General features: G+C 42.3%; 1 protein-coding gene across 2 annotated transcripts in view; it reads left to right on the top strand.

The window, feature by feature from the left end:
* Positions 1-4,360: 4,360 nt before the first annotated feature.
* Positions 4,361-14,699, top strand: part of arap2 (ArfGAP with RhoGAP domain, ankyrin repeat and PH domain 2) — a 133,660-nt gene continuing 123,321 nt past the window's right edge. For both annotated transcript variants that reach the window (XR_009709365.1, XM_061251960.1), the window contains exons 1-2: positions 4,361-4,477; positions 13,497-14,314. Coding sequence is in view for 1 of the 2 variants with exons in the window: in XM_061251960.1 (XP_061107944.1) it covers positions 13,572-14,314 (743 nt within the window). In the remaining variant the exon portion in view is untranslated. The remainder of the gene's footprint in view (positions 4,478-13,496; positions 14,315-14,699) is intronic.

The following is a 14,699-nucleotide window of genomic DNA, read 5'->3' on the forward strand; positions in this document are numbered from 1 at the left end:
GGAGCTGGTCGGACTGGTTAAGCGTGCAACCTAGCTTGAGCAGTTTTTTTCTGCAGGGTGTTTCACAACCATCTTTTTATTGTAGCTGTGAGTCATATTAAACCTTGCACTATGACAGGACATGGAGGTATGGTGTGTGTGTGTGTGTGTGTGTGTGTGGTGGGGGGTTAATGCTTACACGTGTGTGTGTGTGTGTATAAGTAAGATTATAGGTGTAGCAGTACATGTTTAGTCATGCTCAAATTTCACAATGGCCTGGTAGAAAGACGTCTGATTGGCAGAAGCATATACTGGCACCCACATGAGTGCATAGGCCAATCCGCCACCTCATCACCATGGCGACCTTATTGCCAAAGACAGGGTGGGGCAACCTTTCTCAGCAGGAAGCTATTAATGGGACAGTTTTACATGGAAATTATTGCTATTGCTGGGCAGTCACACCTCCATTCATACAAACATATAAAACCAATTATAATTGAACAACATGCTGGTCTGAGACATGGTTCTTGCGTAAAACATTCTAAAAATAAAATGAAAAAGAATAAAAAATGCTACATCACAATGCTACATTGTTTTTTCTTATAACCTCTTTATTCTTTGACTGGTTTATTGAAAGATCATTTATTAATCCTTTATTCAGCCAGGAAGGTCCCACTGAGATACAAAAGCTAAAAGTTTCACATAAAAAATAAAAAAAATTCCCATGGTCACAATACAAATTACATCTATAACACAGTCCACACCAAGTTCATATCGAGTCAAGGACATGAACAACAACATCAACAACAATATACCAACAACATTGCAATTGTTCTATTTGTTCTGCATTGCCTAACGCCTGCCTGGGCAGTTTACCCTGCTTTCAGTTTCAGCATGAGTGTGGAGGTCATGTGACACGCCAACGTTTAACCTTTCAACTGTCACACCAATCAACTGTCAATCTATGCGCCTCGTCCAGCACCCCCCCCACCCCCCGCCCCCCTTCCCACGCTGCCCCAGCAGAGGCGCTCCTAATGATCCTTCGTCACGATCGAGCGCATCCACTCTCAGGTTTTAATTAGCAGCGATTTTAATTAATATCAGAAGAGGGATGGCGCACAGCTCATTTTATGCAACCTCGCATGTCAGGCCGCCCGCTCCCCTCTGATACTTTCGATGTAACAGCAGAACGTTTCCTACGGGGAACTAAATAAGGGGGGGGGGGGGGACCGCCTAATGACTGCACGCCTAATTGAGGAGCGGATATTGATGAGTTTAAGCTCCAGTTTGAAAAGCTGCTCGGTGTAGGTACCGCCAATCGAGATGGTAACGCGTCCGCATTTGGGGTGACATTGGCTCAGGAGGTAAGAGCGGTCGGAGGGTTGACCCTGGGTGTGCCGAGTCGTCCCTGAGCGAGACACCTAACCCCCGATTTCTCCCGACGAGCTGGTTGGCGCCTTTGGTGGCAGCCGATCGCCGTTGGTGTGTGTGTGTGTGTGTGTGAATGAGGGAATGAGAAGCATCAATTGTACAGCGCTTTGGATGAAGGTGCTCTATGAATGCGTTTGCTCTAAAGAGGTGCGCGTTCTGTAAATCAGAATTTACTTCAGTGTTTGTTCCAGAGCCTTCCATACACTTCTTATACCTGAGGATTGCTTTTTACTGCAGGAGCTGATATGAGACATGCCTGCACCTGCAATCCTCAAACACAGGGCCGTTGTGGAATGCAGAGACTTGCGCAGACATTAACTGGACGTGTTATGAGTTATGAATCCATAGACATTTTCTGAGATAAGAGCGGAGGACAACGTGCCACTGCGAACAAGTCTGACACGCCCCGCGTGACTTCTGAACACGCTCGGCCTCAGGAGAGATAACGCTCAGCCCTGACATTGAAGGCCTTGGCTCTTGACCAGGAAGTAAGCACTTTGGGTTCTACAGTTATATGAATAGATTATACCTGAAACCATTATAAAAGTTATTAGGTGTGAAAATGCCCAGTATCAACATATATGTCATGTCAGAGAAGCTGGGTGAAAATTGTAATATAATAATGATATTATTTTATTAATCCCAGGCCTGCGACAAATATGGGGCGAGGGCTTCATATGACTTTTGTGACTGTGCCTTTTCCGTTCATTCCAGCACCTCCGAGGCCTGTTCCACAAAACAGGATTACTAATTATAAAAGCGCAAAATAAAACCCGGAAGAGCTATTTTGTCTTCAGTCCATTTTCCAGATTTGGGTTGGGTCTGTGTTTTTCTCACTACAGTTATCTGATTAGCTCAATAATCCTGCTTTGTGGAACAGGCCCCCAAAGTGGTTCATATTTTCAAACCCTCAAGAACCTTACTACAGCACCACCTTCTGGTCAAGGTGGCAAATAACACAAATTTCCTTGATAATAATAAAAATAACAGACTGAAAAGCCACAAATGTTTATTTTTAGATATGCTGCTTCCTACTGTTTGACTGTGGTAGATATTTGCTCTTTGCAGATAGATGGTATCAGAGAACTCACTGTTAGAGGAAGTAAAATATATGTTAAAAAAGACTTCATTCAATTCATACAATTCATGCTCTGTTAGACACTATTTAAAGGTAAAAAAGAACGTAGAAGGATAGAATGAATAGGAAATAAATACATTAAACATCAAATCAGAATCTTCTAGCTTCTAAGTGGCCAGCAGTTTCCAGAGAGATATTATAAATAATTTCCTGTGCATACTGGATGTAGGGTGGTTGGAGGTGGTGGACGATTAAGTGGTAGTTTGTTCTCAGACTATTTTTTTAACCATTTACTTTGTGCACCTCGCTATGATTTTTAATGAATGCAGACTGTCTATTCTATTGATAGAGAGTTACACCAAGTTCAAAGTGCATTATATAACTTTGGAGTTTTCAAACACTAATGATATCATGTCTTGGCAGTCTGTACGGTACAATGTATACTCATCTGAATTTAAAACAGCTCTTTGTTCTTTTATGAACATGTTTCTCAGTTTGGAATGTCTCTGGGTGAGTCCCCGGTTGAGTCTGTGACCAAATGTGTGTCACCATGCAGGTTACTAGAAAAGCCAAACAATTACTTGCATGTTGTTTGCAAAAGATAAACTCACAATAAGGGGCGATGAGGGTGATTGTCGTTGCACCATTGCTAGTTTGGCTTGACCCTTGGGCTTGTTGGTTCAGAGATAACACTGACACAAGGCTTATGTGCGGCCAACTGGGTCACGTTTTCTATTTTTACTACTTCTGGAACTTTTAGTAGGTTAGCTGTACTCTGCCAGTGTACTGTAGCATTAATGTTCTAAAAGTATTATCTCACACAATTAAAAAAAGTTCACATCATTCATCATACTGTATCGATTTAACTACAAGGACATTTTGCAGTGCATGATGGCACGTTTATTTGAGTTATGTGGTTATATTGGCTAACAAAAAATCAACAAAGCATCCATTTCACCCCACAAACATCATACTAAGTAAAAAAAAAAAAAAAAAAAAAACCATAACCATAACTGACTGTTCATTGCTTAAAAAACCCCACTTACACACTCAGAAAAAAGGGTAGGCCTACTTTGGCTTGACTCCATAGGGGAGTCATTTCTTTTATTGAACCCTCTCTGATACGGTAGTTGTGAAAACAGACAGCTCGCGGATGTAAAGGTTTTGTCAGACCAGTACCCTTGAACTAGACAGGGTTTCTCTGTGGAATCCTTTCTTTTGAGATCAGCTCAAATCAATTGCGTAATATTTATTTTAAAATAATGAATAACGCACTGTATTTATAGTGAGACTAGCACTGTCAGGTAATAAACCCATATTCGATTCTCTCTCTATCTGCTGCTCCATGCAGGCGCTTGATTGTGATGCATTCCTTTCAACGCTTCAACGCTGTATATGTAGCCTCAGGCGTTTGTATCAAGTTGTGACACGCAGTGGGGCAAACATAGTTTTACGCCAACTCAAAATCCGGACAACTCTCGATATCACAACTAAACGTCAAAATACCCGTGTTAAAACCCGTTGTTTTACATATAATTACATTTTAACGCCTATTACATACATATTATATGGTTTACGTATATATGCTGCTGAAATGCGCAGGATTACGCACCATTTTGAAAATTATTTGGTTTTGAGTTTCATTATGTTTCACTTAGCTACATTATGTTGCGCCAGGCCGATTAGTGAATATGCTAAATAATTTGAGAGGTGAGCAGGAAACCAGGCTGAGAATGAAAGCTCAAGTTCATCGGTTGGTATTCGAATAACTTGCTGGTCTTTGAGGGCAGTGAGGAGCGGCAGTAGGATGGGCGGGGAGAGCGAGAAACACGCCACAGCAGGGAAGCACTCGGGCAGTGTCAAGTCTTGTTCTGAAAGTGAGTTTCAGAAAACTTGTTAGAGTTCATACCACCGTACACAATTCGTGACGATAAATGACAGAAACAAAACGAAATGACACTTGAGTGTTTGTTCTCGGCTAAACATAAGGTAAGACACAAACCCTGACACACGCGCTTACGGATAGCGCCGCGCAGTTCCTGTTTCGTTTACACTCGGCAACGGCCGCAATCGCGATTTGATTTTTGTTTGTGCGGATTTGAGGCATGCAAAATATTTGGTGAACTCGGAATACCCATTTTACATAAGGTATGTAGATATTTATGAAACCTTCCAGAGACCTTTGATTGCTATTATTATTATTATTATTATTATTATTATTATTATTATTATTATTATTATTATTATTATGCAAATATACTGTACCACATATCTGTTGATATGGCTTAATAAGAACGTCAAATCATGTGGAGCTTCAATTTAAACTTTTCAACTGCAATTCTCATTATCTACAGGCTTAGTATCGTCCTTATCACCCCAAGGCATACATTCCTTTTTTGGTCCCACTATCTGGACGAATAAGTAAATAAACAAGTAAACAAAACATAAATAAATAAAAAAACAAGAAGGCTAATCTTTTGTATGAACATCATGTGCCTATATTACAATGCCAATACTAAGCGCAAAACTAGGCAATTGGCAGCTGACGATTGACCCTTATTAAAATATTAACATATTAATAATGCAAACCAGAAACCAGCAAGGCCATGCAAACCAAACAAACAATATATGTGCTTGTTAAGGGCATGTTTTTAAGCCCCACACTTCAAAGTTTAAGGACCTCTCCTGCACAGCATGCCTTTGCTGATAGGCTTGTAGGAAGTTGCTGAAGTGATGCTCATTACTTTCTGTGCTCATAGAACTGGTAGGTGGCAAGTAAGACCTTTTGCGGTCCCTAACTCATGAATGTTTTAAACAACAGTCCTGCATAATGACAGACATGGTCATTATTAGCTGACTGCCCTCCGCTATTGCTGTGCTACTGTCAATTACTCAGTTTAACAAACTCACAGCATGCTACCATGTCTGATGCTGCTGCTTCTGACTACTACTGTACTACTACTGCTACAATTGTAGCTACTCCTGCTTCTGTACTACTATGATTACAAGTAGTACTACTACTATAGTACTGCTGCTACAACTACTGCTTCTAGTACTTCCACAGTTACTGATATGAACTTGAGTACTTGTTGATATGTAGATGCTCATTAGATGACTTTGTGTTTAAATTAACACGTATGGATGTGCAAGTTTCGAATGTGAGTGTGTGAGAGCATGTGTGTGCATGTGTCTCTCTGTGTGTGTACTGCATGTATGTGTGGGCGTGTGTGCATGTATGTGCATGTGCGTCTGTGTGTGTGTGTGTGTGTGACACAGACAGAAGAATGGGACTTGGGACATCACTATGCTACATTGTTGTTTGTGGAACTACATTTTTCTGGCTAGCTTGGTCTGATACAGTATTCATACAGATCGGGCTGTTGACGGCAGTGGTGGGAACTGTGTGGATAGTACCATCCTAAGCTCCTGGATGAGATTTTTTTTAGCGTCCGGTCATGGCAGTACCACACAGCCCTCTGGACCGTCGAGACGCACACACTCAAGCACTGGCAGTGCGTGGGTGGAAACTTCAAGCGCTCTATATCTATCTGCGGCTATCAAGAACTCCTGAAACATCTCGCCTTTGTGTTTCTGACACGGCGCATTGTCACTGAAATAATTTAACCTGCCAAATGAGTCATTTATGTCTTCAGCTGTATAGCACCTGCATACTGGATAGGTTAGCTTGTGGAAGTAGAAATATGTTAAAGGTCATTAAAGTAGATGTATGGAGATGTCAATGACTCAGTTTAGGGAAGGCTTTGTTTGCTCCAGGACATGTTCAAAGTACTCCTTTCATTCGTTGCACTATGTTGAATGACAGGTCTTCAGCTGTCACCGTGGAGGGTTAGATATGCTTGTTTCATTTTCTAGACATATCCAGAAGTGTGTGTGTGTGTGTGTGTGTGTTGTGAGTGTACACGTGTACTCCACTTAAATTTGACAGCATTCTCTCAGCATTATACAGTAGAATGATTTTGTGTTTCATGAACTGGAGTGATTGCTTGGCCATAGCATTTTTATTTAATTCTCTTTACAACCACAAGAGCAACCTCTGTGCCAGAAAGATGATTAAAAGAATACACACACAGCTATACAATATTTTTCTTGAGCCTAAGGAAAACAACCTCCCAGTGAGAACAGAACTATCAGGGACTGTTCATTCATGTAGCCACAAGGAGGCTATGAATCCTGGCTGGAGGAAAGCTAGTGGTTAGAATCGCATTGACTTTTTCTTCATTGGAATGAACCTGTTGGTCCCTATTTTGTATGTACAATGAAAAACAATAAAAACAACCCAGCTAATAAATTCATTAAATAAATATGTATAAATAAATATAGAAACAAACCGGTTAATAGATGAACGAATAAATAAATAATTAAATAAATACATTTATTGAAATAAACTGAAAAAATTGAAATTATTTATAAACCGTGGTTTGTGTTTACTCGGGTTCCCTCTGTCTAATATTTTGTCAAAAGATTTGAAACCATTCAGTGCGAGAAATGTGCAATAATACAGGACATCGGGAAGGGGGCAAATACTTTTTCAGAGCACTGTATGCTTTTTGGGATTTACAAGGGTTTGTATAAATAATCTTTACTTGTGGTCAAGCATATGTATGGTTACTGGATTCTGGCTGAGGAGCTAGAATCAATGGCAATTTGATGGTATGTTAACTGTACGAGAAGCTACAATGTAAAAATAACAACATAAAAATGAGGTGTGAAAGTCCAGAAAACACATTCTGATTGGGAAGTATTGCTCCAGTCAGATGTGCTGAAGTCATAAATTAATGGTGTCACTTTATTTTCCTGCCTTTATGTGCTGCTGCTTGAAATGGTGGCTGAGCCTTGAAAGTTGAAATGTTTACAGTGAGATGCTCGCCTTTTCATCAGTATTTCCCCTTTTAGAAAACAATTCCTGCGGTTTACATTTGACACCCCAACAGGAAATGTGTTTTTTCACAGAGACTGGAGACCAGTTAAGGTCCAGAGTTCAGGTTCAGGTTTAGGCTCCCAAGATGCAACACTCTTATTGTACAGAACGATGCTGTATTAGCCATTTGGATACTTGAGCTGCAGAACCAACTCATGGAATCTAATTTCAACAGGCAGGGGAGTTAGAGTTCTGTTTAAAACCTCTTCAGTGTCAGGGTTATGGAAGTGATACAGTTCAAATAACAGGATAACAAGATACTTCAAATAACAGGAAAAACATCAGTGAAGCAGTTACTCAATGTGCTGTTTCAGACACCTCTTTAAATCCCTCACAAATAGGCCACACTACTAGTCAGGAAGTGTTTTCATAGCCATACAACAGTCCTTTAATAAAGTGAGTTAACAGGCTGATCACTGATCAGTTGCCCTGATCTTTGAATACCCTGATCCCTCGCTCACTAAAACACCTGTATACCTGTGTAGCTATCCTGCCGCTTCTGATTAAATTGAGCAAGGGGTCAGGAAGTATCAGGCTTTTTTTTTTTTGCAGACTTGTAGCATCCCTGTGAGGTTGCTGATCAGTTGTATGACTCTGTCCTTTTTCATGCGGGCAAATACTCCTTGGCTATTAATTTGTTTATTTGATTTGTAATCTGATTTGTATGGGTATTTTCTAAAAGAGGACTGTTCTGGATTCAGTTTGGTTGCAAGCACAGGAGATCATGGTTCACTGTAAAGTTGGCGGCCGTGGAGTTTTTGCACACAGGTTCCTAAATGTCTACAAATAATCCAACCATCCATTATATAACCCTCATATTCCTGGTCAGGGGTGCTAGAGCCAATCCCAGCATGCATTGGGCTAGAATACACCATGGACAGATCACCAATCTAATAATCATAATAATCATAATAATAGCAGTCTACCTTGGGAGATTTAAAGGTGAAAACCTTCAGACATCAGGAACATCTGAAGCTCCGATGGGCAGTGTGTGTTCAGAGAGAATGGAAAGAAAGCAAAGCTGCCTTTGGTGGCATCACATTTGAGTAGAATTTGTGCATTACATTTTTGTCATTTGGCAGACGCTTTTAATCCAAAGCGATTTACAAGTGCATAGGTTCTTCCACAAGTTAAAGCATCGCATCCATAACTGGTAAAATACGCATTAAGTGCTGTTCTAAATATATAGTCATCATAAGTGCAAATTATTATTATTATTATATTTTTTGGGGGGGTTAGACAAGAGGGATAGGGATATCAGAAAGGGGGGCAGGGGAAATCAGTAGGGAGGACTAAGGTACAGTTTGAAAAGGTGTGTTTTCAGTCTGCGTCGAAATAGGGGGAGGGATTCTGCTGTCTTGACAGTGGTAGGCAAGTCATTCCACCACTGAGGAACCAGAACCAGCATTACTGCGTTTATAGAGCCAGAAGGCCCGTGTGTGTTTCTTTGTGTGTGTGTGTGTGTGTGTATGTGTGTGTGTGTGTGTCAACACAGGGCCAGCTTGAGGAAAGCCCTTCTTTAAAATAAATTCCTGCCTGCATGACCTCAGACGCTACACTGATTGTGTTTTGAACATTTGCAGAGGCCAGCTGTGCAGCTATGCTCTCATTAACTCGTTGTCAGGCGTGAAGACGGTCTGGCCAACCAGTAGCACTAATTGCTCAGTTAGTTACCTGGGAGAAAAGAAAACCAGGGTCGGATTAGAGGGCCAGATTTGAGTGCAGCATGAATGCGGTACAGTACAGTCAGGTCTCTTCATCCCCCTCCGCTGCATCGCGATGCAGTCCGAGTCTCAGCGAGACTCCGAGCTTTAGCGGATCTCCTGTGTTGCTTTGACAGTTGTTCTAAGAGAGAGGCTTTAACAACATCTCAGGAATGAGGCTGTTGCACGTACTTGTGATGAAGCTAAAACCAGAAGTGGTTTTTAAAACAAACAGAAATAAAGAAACTGCAAAACATGAAGTGTGCTCTGTGAACTGACACTGCAGTTCCCCTCCAGTAAACTAAGTTCAAGTGCATATTTTATGATGTGTGACTTTGCCTATTTAGCTATAATACATTTGAGCTGCTCCTTCTGTCTTTATGTCTTTTATATTGCCTTATTGCCTTTTCTGTCATTTATTTTATTTTAGTTCATTCTAACTTTTTGAATGAGAGTTTATTTTTGGATTACCTGTCATTAAGTGCTCATTTGCATTTACAAGAATAAAGTTTTTTTTGTAAGGGTTTTGCATGAGGGTAGATGCCATGTCATCCATGTTGTCAGCCGGATACAGAAAGTTTTTAGGTTTCATGCAAAGGATGTGGGATTTGAAAGCACAACCTTGTTCTACTTGGTTCTGTAAACAGGGCATGGGTTTTGTGGTTTTTATTTCAATTTTGAATTGTTTTTCTGTATATTCAGAATTTCATTTGCAGGTATGTTTCAGAGGACTTATGGAACAGATGACTTAGCTTGTATAATACTTTATTGTAACTTTTGTAATGTAACTGAACTTTGACCTTCTCCCTATTCAAGTTGCCATTATTTATTTGTTTATTTGGTTGGCAGAAACACGTATGTAGAACCGTTTATTTTGCTAACACCTACTTATTATCCATTCAAATGCAAATTCTTCTGAAATCAAGGTTGGTCACCAGCCGTGGGTATCAAATGTCCATATTGCCCATGGTTCCTTGATTGTCCGTAGCATGTAACATACCAGGTGCTAACCACATGATTGATTTAATGTTAGAGAGGTTTATATTAAGTGTGAACGACCCTAATACGGATATGCTCAATGTGGCTGGGCTTATTTGAAACAGAGCGCTGGCCCATTTTGTGCGTTTCAGAAGGGATAGTGTGTTATTGAATGTACGGGAGACTTTATTCTCTCTGGTCCCTGCTCTCTGAGCTTTTCCTGATGGAAAGTGGCACGAGGAGATTGCTACAAAGCCTGTCTGAATTTAAGGGTCGGCTGAAAACCTGGTCAAGCTGACTGTTGGTTTGTGAAAGGGACTTAAATCATGCAGCATTTGCCAGTGTAAGCCTCTGGGATTTGAGTAACAGAATGAAAGCAATGAGAGTTGGAAAGTTGGAAATCTCCTGGACAAATGAAACAGGAGGAGGGGAGGTGGGGCCTCTCAGTTGTGGAAAACAATTCACATTTTTGTGTGTGTGAACGTGGTTTGTTTGTTTGTGTGTGAGTGTGTGCGAGAGTGTGTGCATGCAAATGTGTGCATGCATATGCTTTAGGAATGCACGTGTGTGTGTGCGTGTGTATAGGCACGTGTGTGGGTGTGTGTGTGTGTGTGTGTGCATGTGTGTACAGGTGCGTGTGTGTGTGTTTGTGTGTACTGGTGTGTGTACAGGTACTTGTGTGTGTGTGTGTGTGTGTGTGTGTGTACTGGCGTGTGTGTACAGCTACGTGTGTACATGAGTGTACTGGTGTGTGTGTGTGGGTACTGGCTTGTGTGTGTACGGCTGCACGTGTGTGTGTGTACTGGTACATGTGTGCATGTTTCACCCTTCCCTTTTAAATAAAATATTTTTTCAAAACACAAGTGACCTCTGCGACCTCTCTAATAAATCAAAGTTGGTTCATTACCGTGTATCATTTTTAAACCGCTCGCCCGCGCGTCAGAGCGATGAATAATGTCGCGTGTCACGGCGAGGTATTCCCGTCTTTCTCCCAGAAGGGACCGCCCTTTGTTAATTTGTCCTTGGTCGGTGTGAGTCTGTGAGAGAATCTGCGGGAGAAGACGCGGACGACCTCCCCGTGCGGCGTTATCGCGAGGAACCGCGCTCGTTTTCCTGATGTCGCTTCTCATTGCACGTGTGCCAAACACATACGCTGCCGGCCGTGCCGGGTGGCTTAAACTCACTATAATACCTCACGGCGCATTTCTAGAAGGAAGGCTCGCTCCTTCGGTGATTATATAGTAATCGCGGACATTCAGTGGTGAAATGCACACTTAGGCACACTGCAAATGCTTATTTGTACATTCAGAACTGTCATTCATTATCCTGTGGATATGTTCTTTTATTTTATGCTCCAATGCTGACCTGCTATTTGACATTTTCTGACATCAACAGAACCACTCAAAGACCGCATCCGCCAACACAGGGAACATAGAGTGTCTGCTGTCAGAAGCTTGTGCATTTTGCATCTACAGAATATTATTTTTAAATTTGACATTTGAAGTCTGTGGTTTCTAGCTGGTCTGACTGTGGTGAACAGTGTGAACCAACAATCTTGCAAATAAGGAAGAGGAATCAGGCCTCTTAATTCACATCCCCTTTCACTGATATATCGAAGCTTAACATGCATGGTATAACTACCCATTTCCTAAAAAATATTAGCCTATATGCATTTTTATGGACTGATTAAAATATTCACACGTCTTTTTTTAAAGTATGACTTACCAGGGTTGTTGCAGTGCATCATGGGAAGCATATCATTTAAAGCAATGGATCTGACAAGAGGTTCAGCCATTTTGGTAGTCAGCGATAGCATTGGATCTTCAACGACAGGTCAGGATTTCAGTGTTGTGTTAATGAATGCATTCGAGCGAAAGAACAAAATCAGATTTATACCATGTAATAAATATTAATGTTGTACATCATGGAATAACTCTTTTTCATTAATATCATTCATTTCCCTTCCCGATAGAGTGGGTGAATTGTAGACTGTAAGTGGAGATTTATTATTTACACGGAGAGATGCAGGGTTTTATGGAGCCCTTTGGGACTGTGGGTGGAGGTTATTAGGATGGTCATACCTGGTGAGCCTAGAACATTCTAACCCTCGGAATGCTTTGCCAGCAACCTTTTTACATTCTCAAACCTGATTTCCATACTTTGAGCAATATTATATAGTTCATTGAATAATGTATTTGAATATGTGTAGACTCTGAATAGATATGCATTTATAATTAATGTTCTTATGTCGTCGTGTATCCTTAATAATACATTTTGTCAGTTATTTTAAGATATGTGTCGCAGAGACAAAATTGTATGTGTTATATATTTACATATATTTCCATGTATTATTATGCAATTGACAATATATTGTAACGTGTAGTACATTTCAGATAATGTTTTATTACTTTCTGTGTTACATCTTCATGTCATTGGTAGAAGTAGTTAAAGGGAATTAATATATTTTCGTAATGCCCTTATATTATCAAAAAAAGCGAAAACAAAAAAATACAATAATACAGGATCCTCATATATCCCCCTGAAGCAATGCAGTGTTGAGGGCCTTGCTTGAACCACCAACCTTCCGGGTCCCAGTCATGTACTACTAGGCTGCAGGCTATCATCTGTATGAAAGCAAAGGAATTACCCAGTGTGGTTCACTGAATCTGCCCATCTAATCAAATAATCTCCCGTCACTTTAGCCAGCATATGGGGAGGGTCAGAGTGTAACACCCCAGAAATGTGTTGATGGAGATGAGCCAACACCACAGTATGTAAGTTGCCATGTTCCATGTATCAGGGATCTCAGGCTCTTCTCCAGGAGGCCTGATGTGTTTGCTGCTTGTTAGTGGTACCATAACTTCCATGACTCTACCATTGATTGGTTTAAAATTCCTTACACTTTGTTTCCAGGGTTTTTGGCTGCTCCTTCAAGGGAAAATTACAAAAGCCTGCAAGTCATTGTGACCATCCACTACTGGAGTTTGAGAACCCTGCTGTACATAAGACATTTTTTTTTTACATATTGAATAACCTGCTGAATAACAGCTCAAGTTAGGTTTAAAACAACTGGTAGCTGGTCAACTAGTTCAGACCAGCTTCCAGCTCAACGTGGTTTAGATGGTTGACCGGTTCATGCCAGCTCCCAGCTTGACATGGTGACCAGCTTACGTAATGTTTTGAAACAGACAAGGTGATACCCAGCTAGACCAGTATTACGACCAGCTTGGCCAGCTCAATTTTCAAACTGGTCATGCTGGCATAGCTGGATTTTACAGCAGGGTAAGTACGTTAAATACATCGTAGCTACCGCACACGCTCAGACGTTTGGCACACCTCCCCTTAGCCGTCGTTTAATGACTGTAACATGCGCGTTTTTCGTCCTCAGCGAGACATCGCATGCCTTCCCTCTTCTCGGACCGTCGGTGACGCGGGCGGCCGGCCCTGGTGACGCAGCGGCGTCATGTCCATCGCCGCGGAAACCGGAGAGGACGTCCTGAGCTGGCTGGGCGGCCTCCGCCTGCCTCAGTACGCGTCCTGCTTCCGGGAGGCGGGCTACCTCCAGTCCGACGACTGCGTGGGGATGACTGACGAGAGACTCCAGGAGGTGGGCGTGTTCCCCACGGGCCACCGCCGGAGGATCCTCCGCAGCTTGGAGTGGCTGGAGGCCACGGGAGAACGGAGGGTCAAACCCGTGCCCAAACCCAGGCACATCTTCCCGAAGGACAGGAAGCGGGCCACCATGGGCCAGCGCCAACCGGCGAGCACGGAGGCCGAGGAGGTCCTTCACCCGGGAGGTCAGGCACTGACGCTGCCTCCAGGGGCGGGGTTAGGCGGGGGGCCGGAGCTTGAGGTTGCGGTGGAGTCCAGAGAGACGGACCCCTCTGTGAAAGAGCTTCCAGTCCCCCGAGACGGCCCCGGAGGAACGCGCGGGTCCGCCTCCAGCAGTTCGGACTCACTGAGCGTCTCCTCTCCGTCCGAACAAGCCTCGGACCGGGAGACCTCCTCGGAAGATCCTGTCTCTTCCGCCCCAGCGGGATTCCAGGGGACTATGGTGCTCAATGACATCTACGACGATGGCTGGAACAACAACGACACACCCCTCCCCCGGCCCCAGCCCCGGCCCCGGCCCACCCGTTCCTACAAACTGAGACACCGGCCGGTGCCCGAGATTCCCAGCCAGACTATACTGCCCCCTGCAGACAGGTAGGATGAGCATAGAAGGATCACATCTATTTCAGCTAGATGTACCTTCAACTTGATGAACCTGACACTACTAAAAATGTTACAGTGAAATTAGGGTCAAAAGGAGGCATCTGTTTTTACAGTTAGATAAAAACACATTTTTCTGTCATGTAACTGCATGTTTCGTTATTGACATGTACTTTTGATTCATAGTGCTGTGATATCAAGGTCTGCCGGCATCTAAAGATGAAACTACTCAACTAATCATTTGGCTACAAAGATCGGTTACAAACTTCTCTGAATGAGTATCTCATAAGAATAGTCTTTGCCCGATTGCTCTTCTCAGATAAAGGATGACCCATAGACTAATACCGGTGATCAGAATTAGTTTATTCTTCACATTTTT

Source organism: Conger conger, chromosome 8, assembly GCF_963514075.1.
Source record: "Conger conger chromosome 8, fConCon1.1, whole genome shotgun sequence".
NCBI lineage: Eukaryota > Metazoa > Chordata > Actinopteri > Anguilliformes > Congridae > Conger > Conger conger.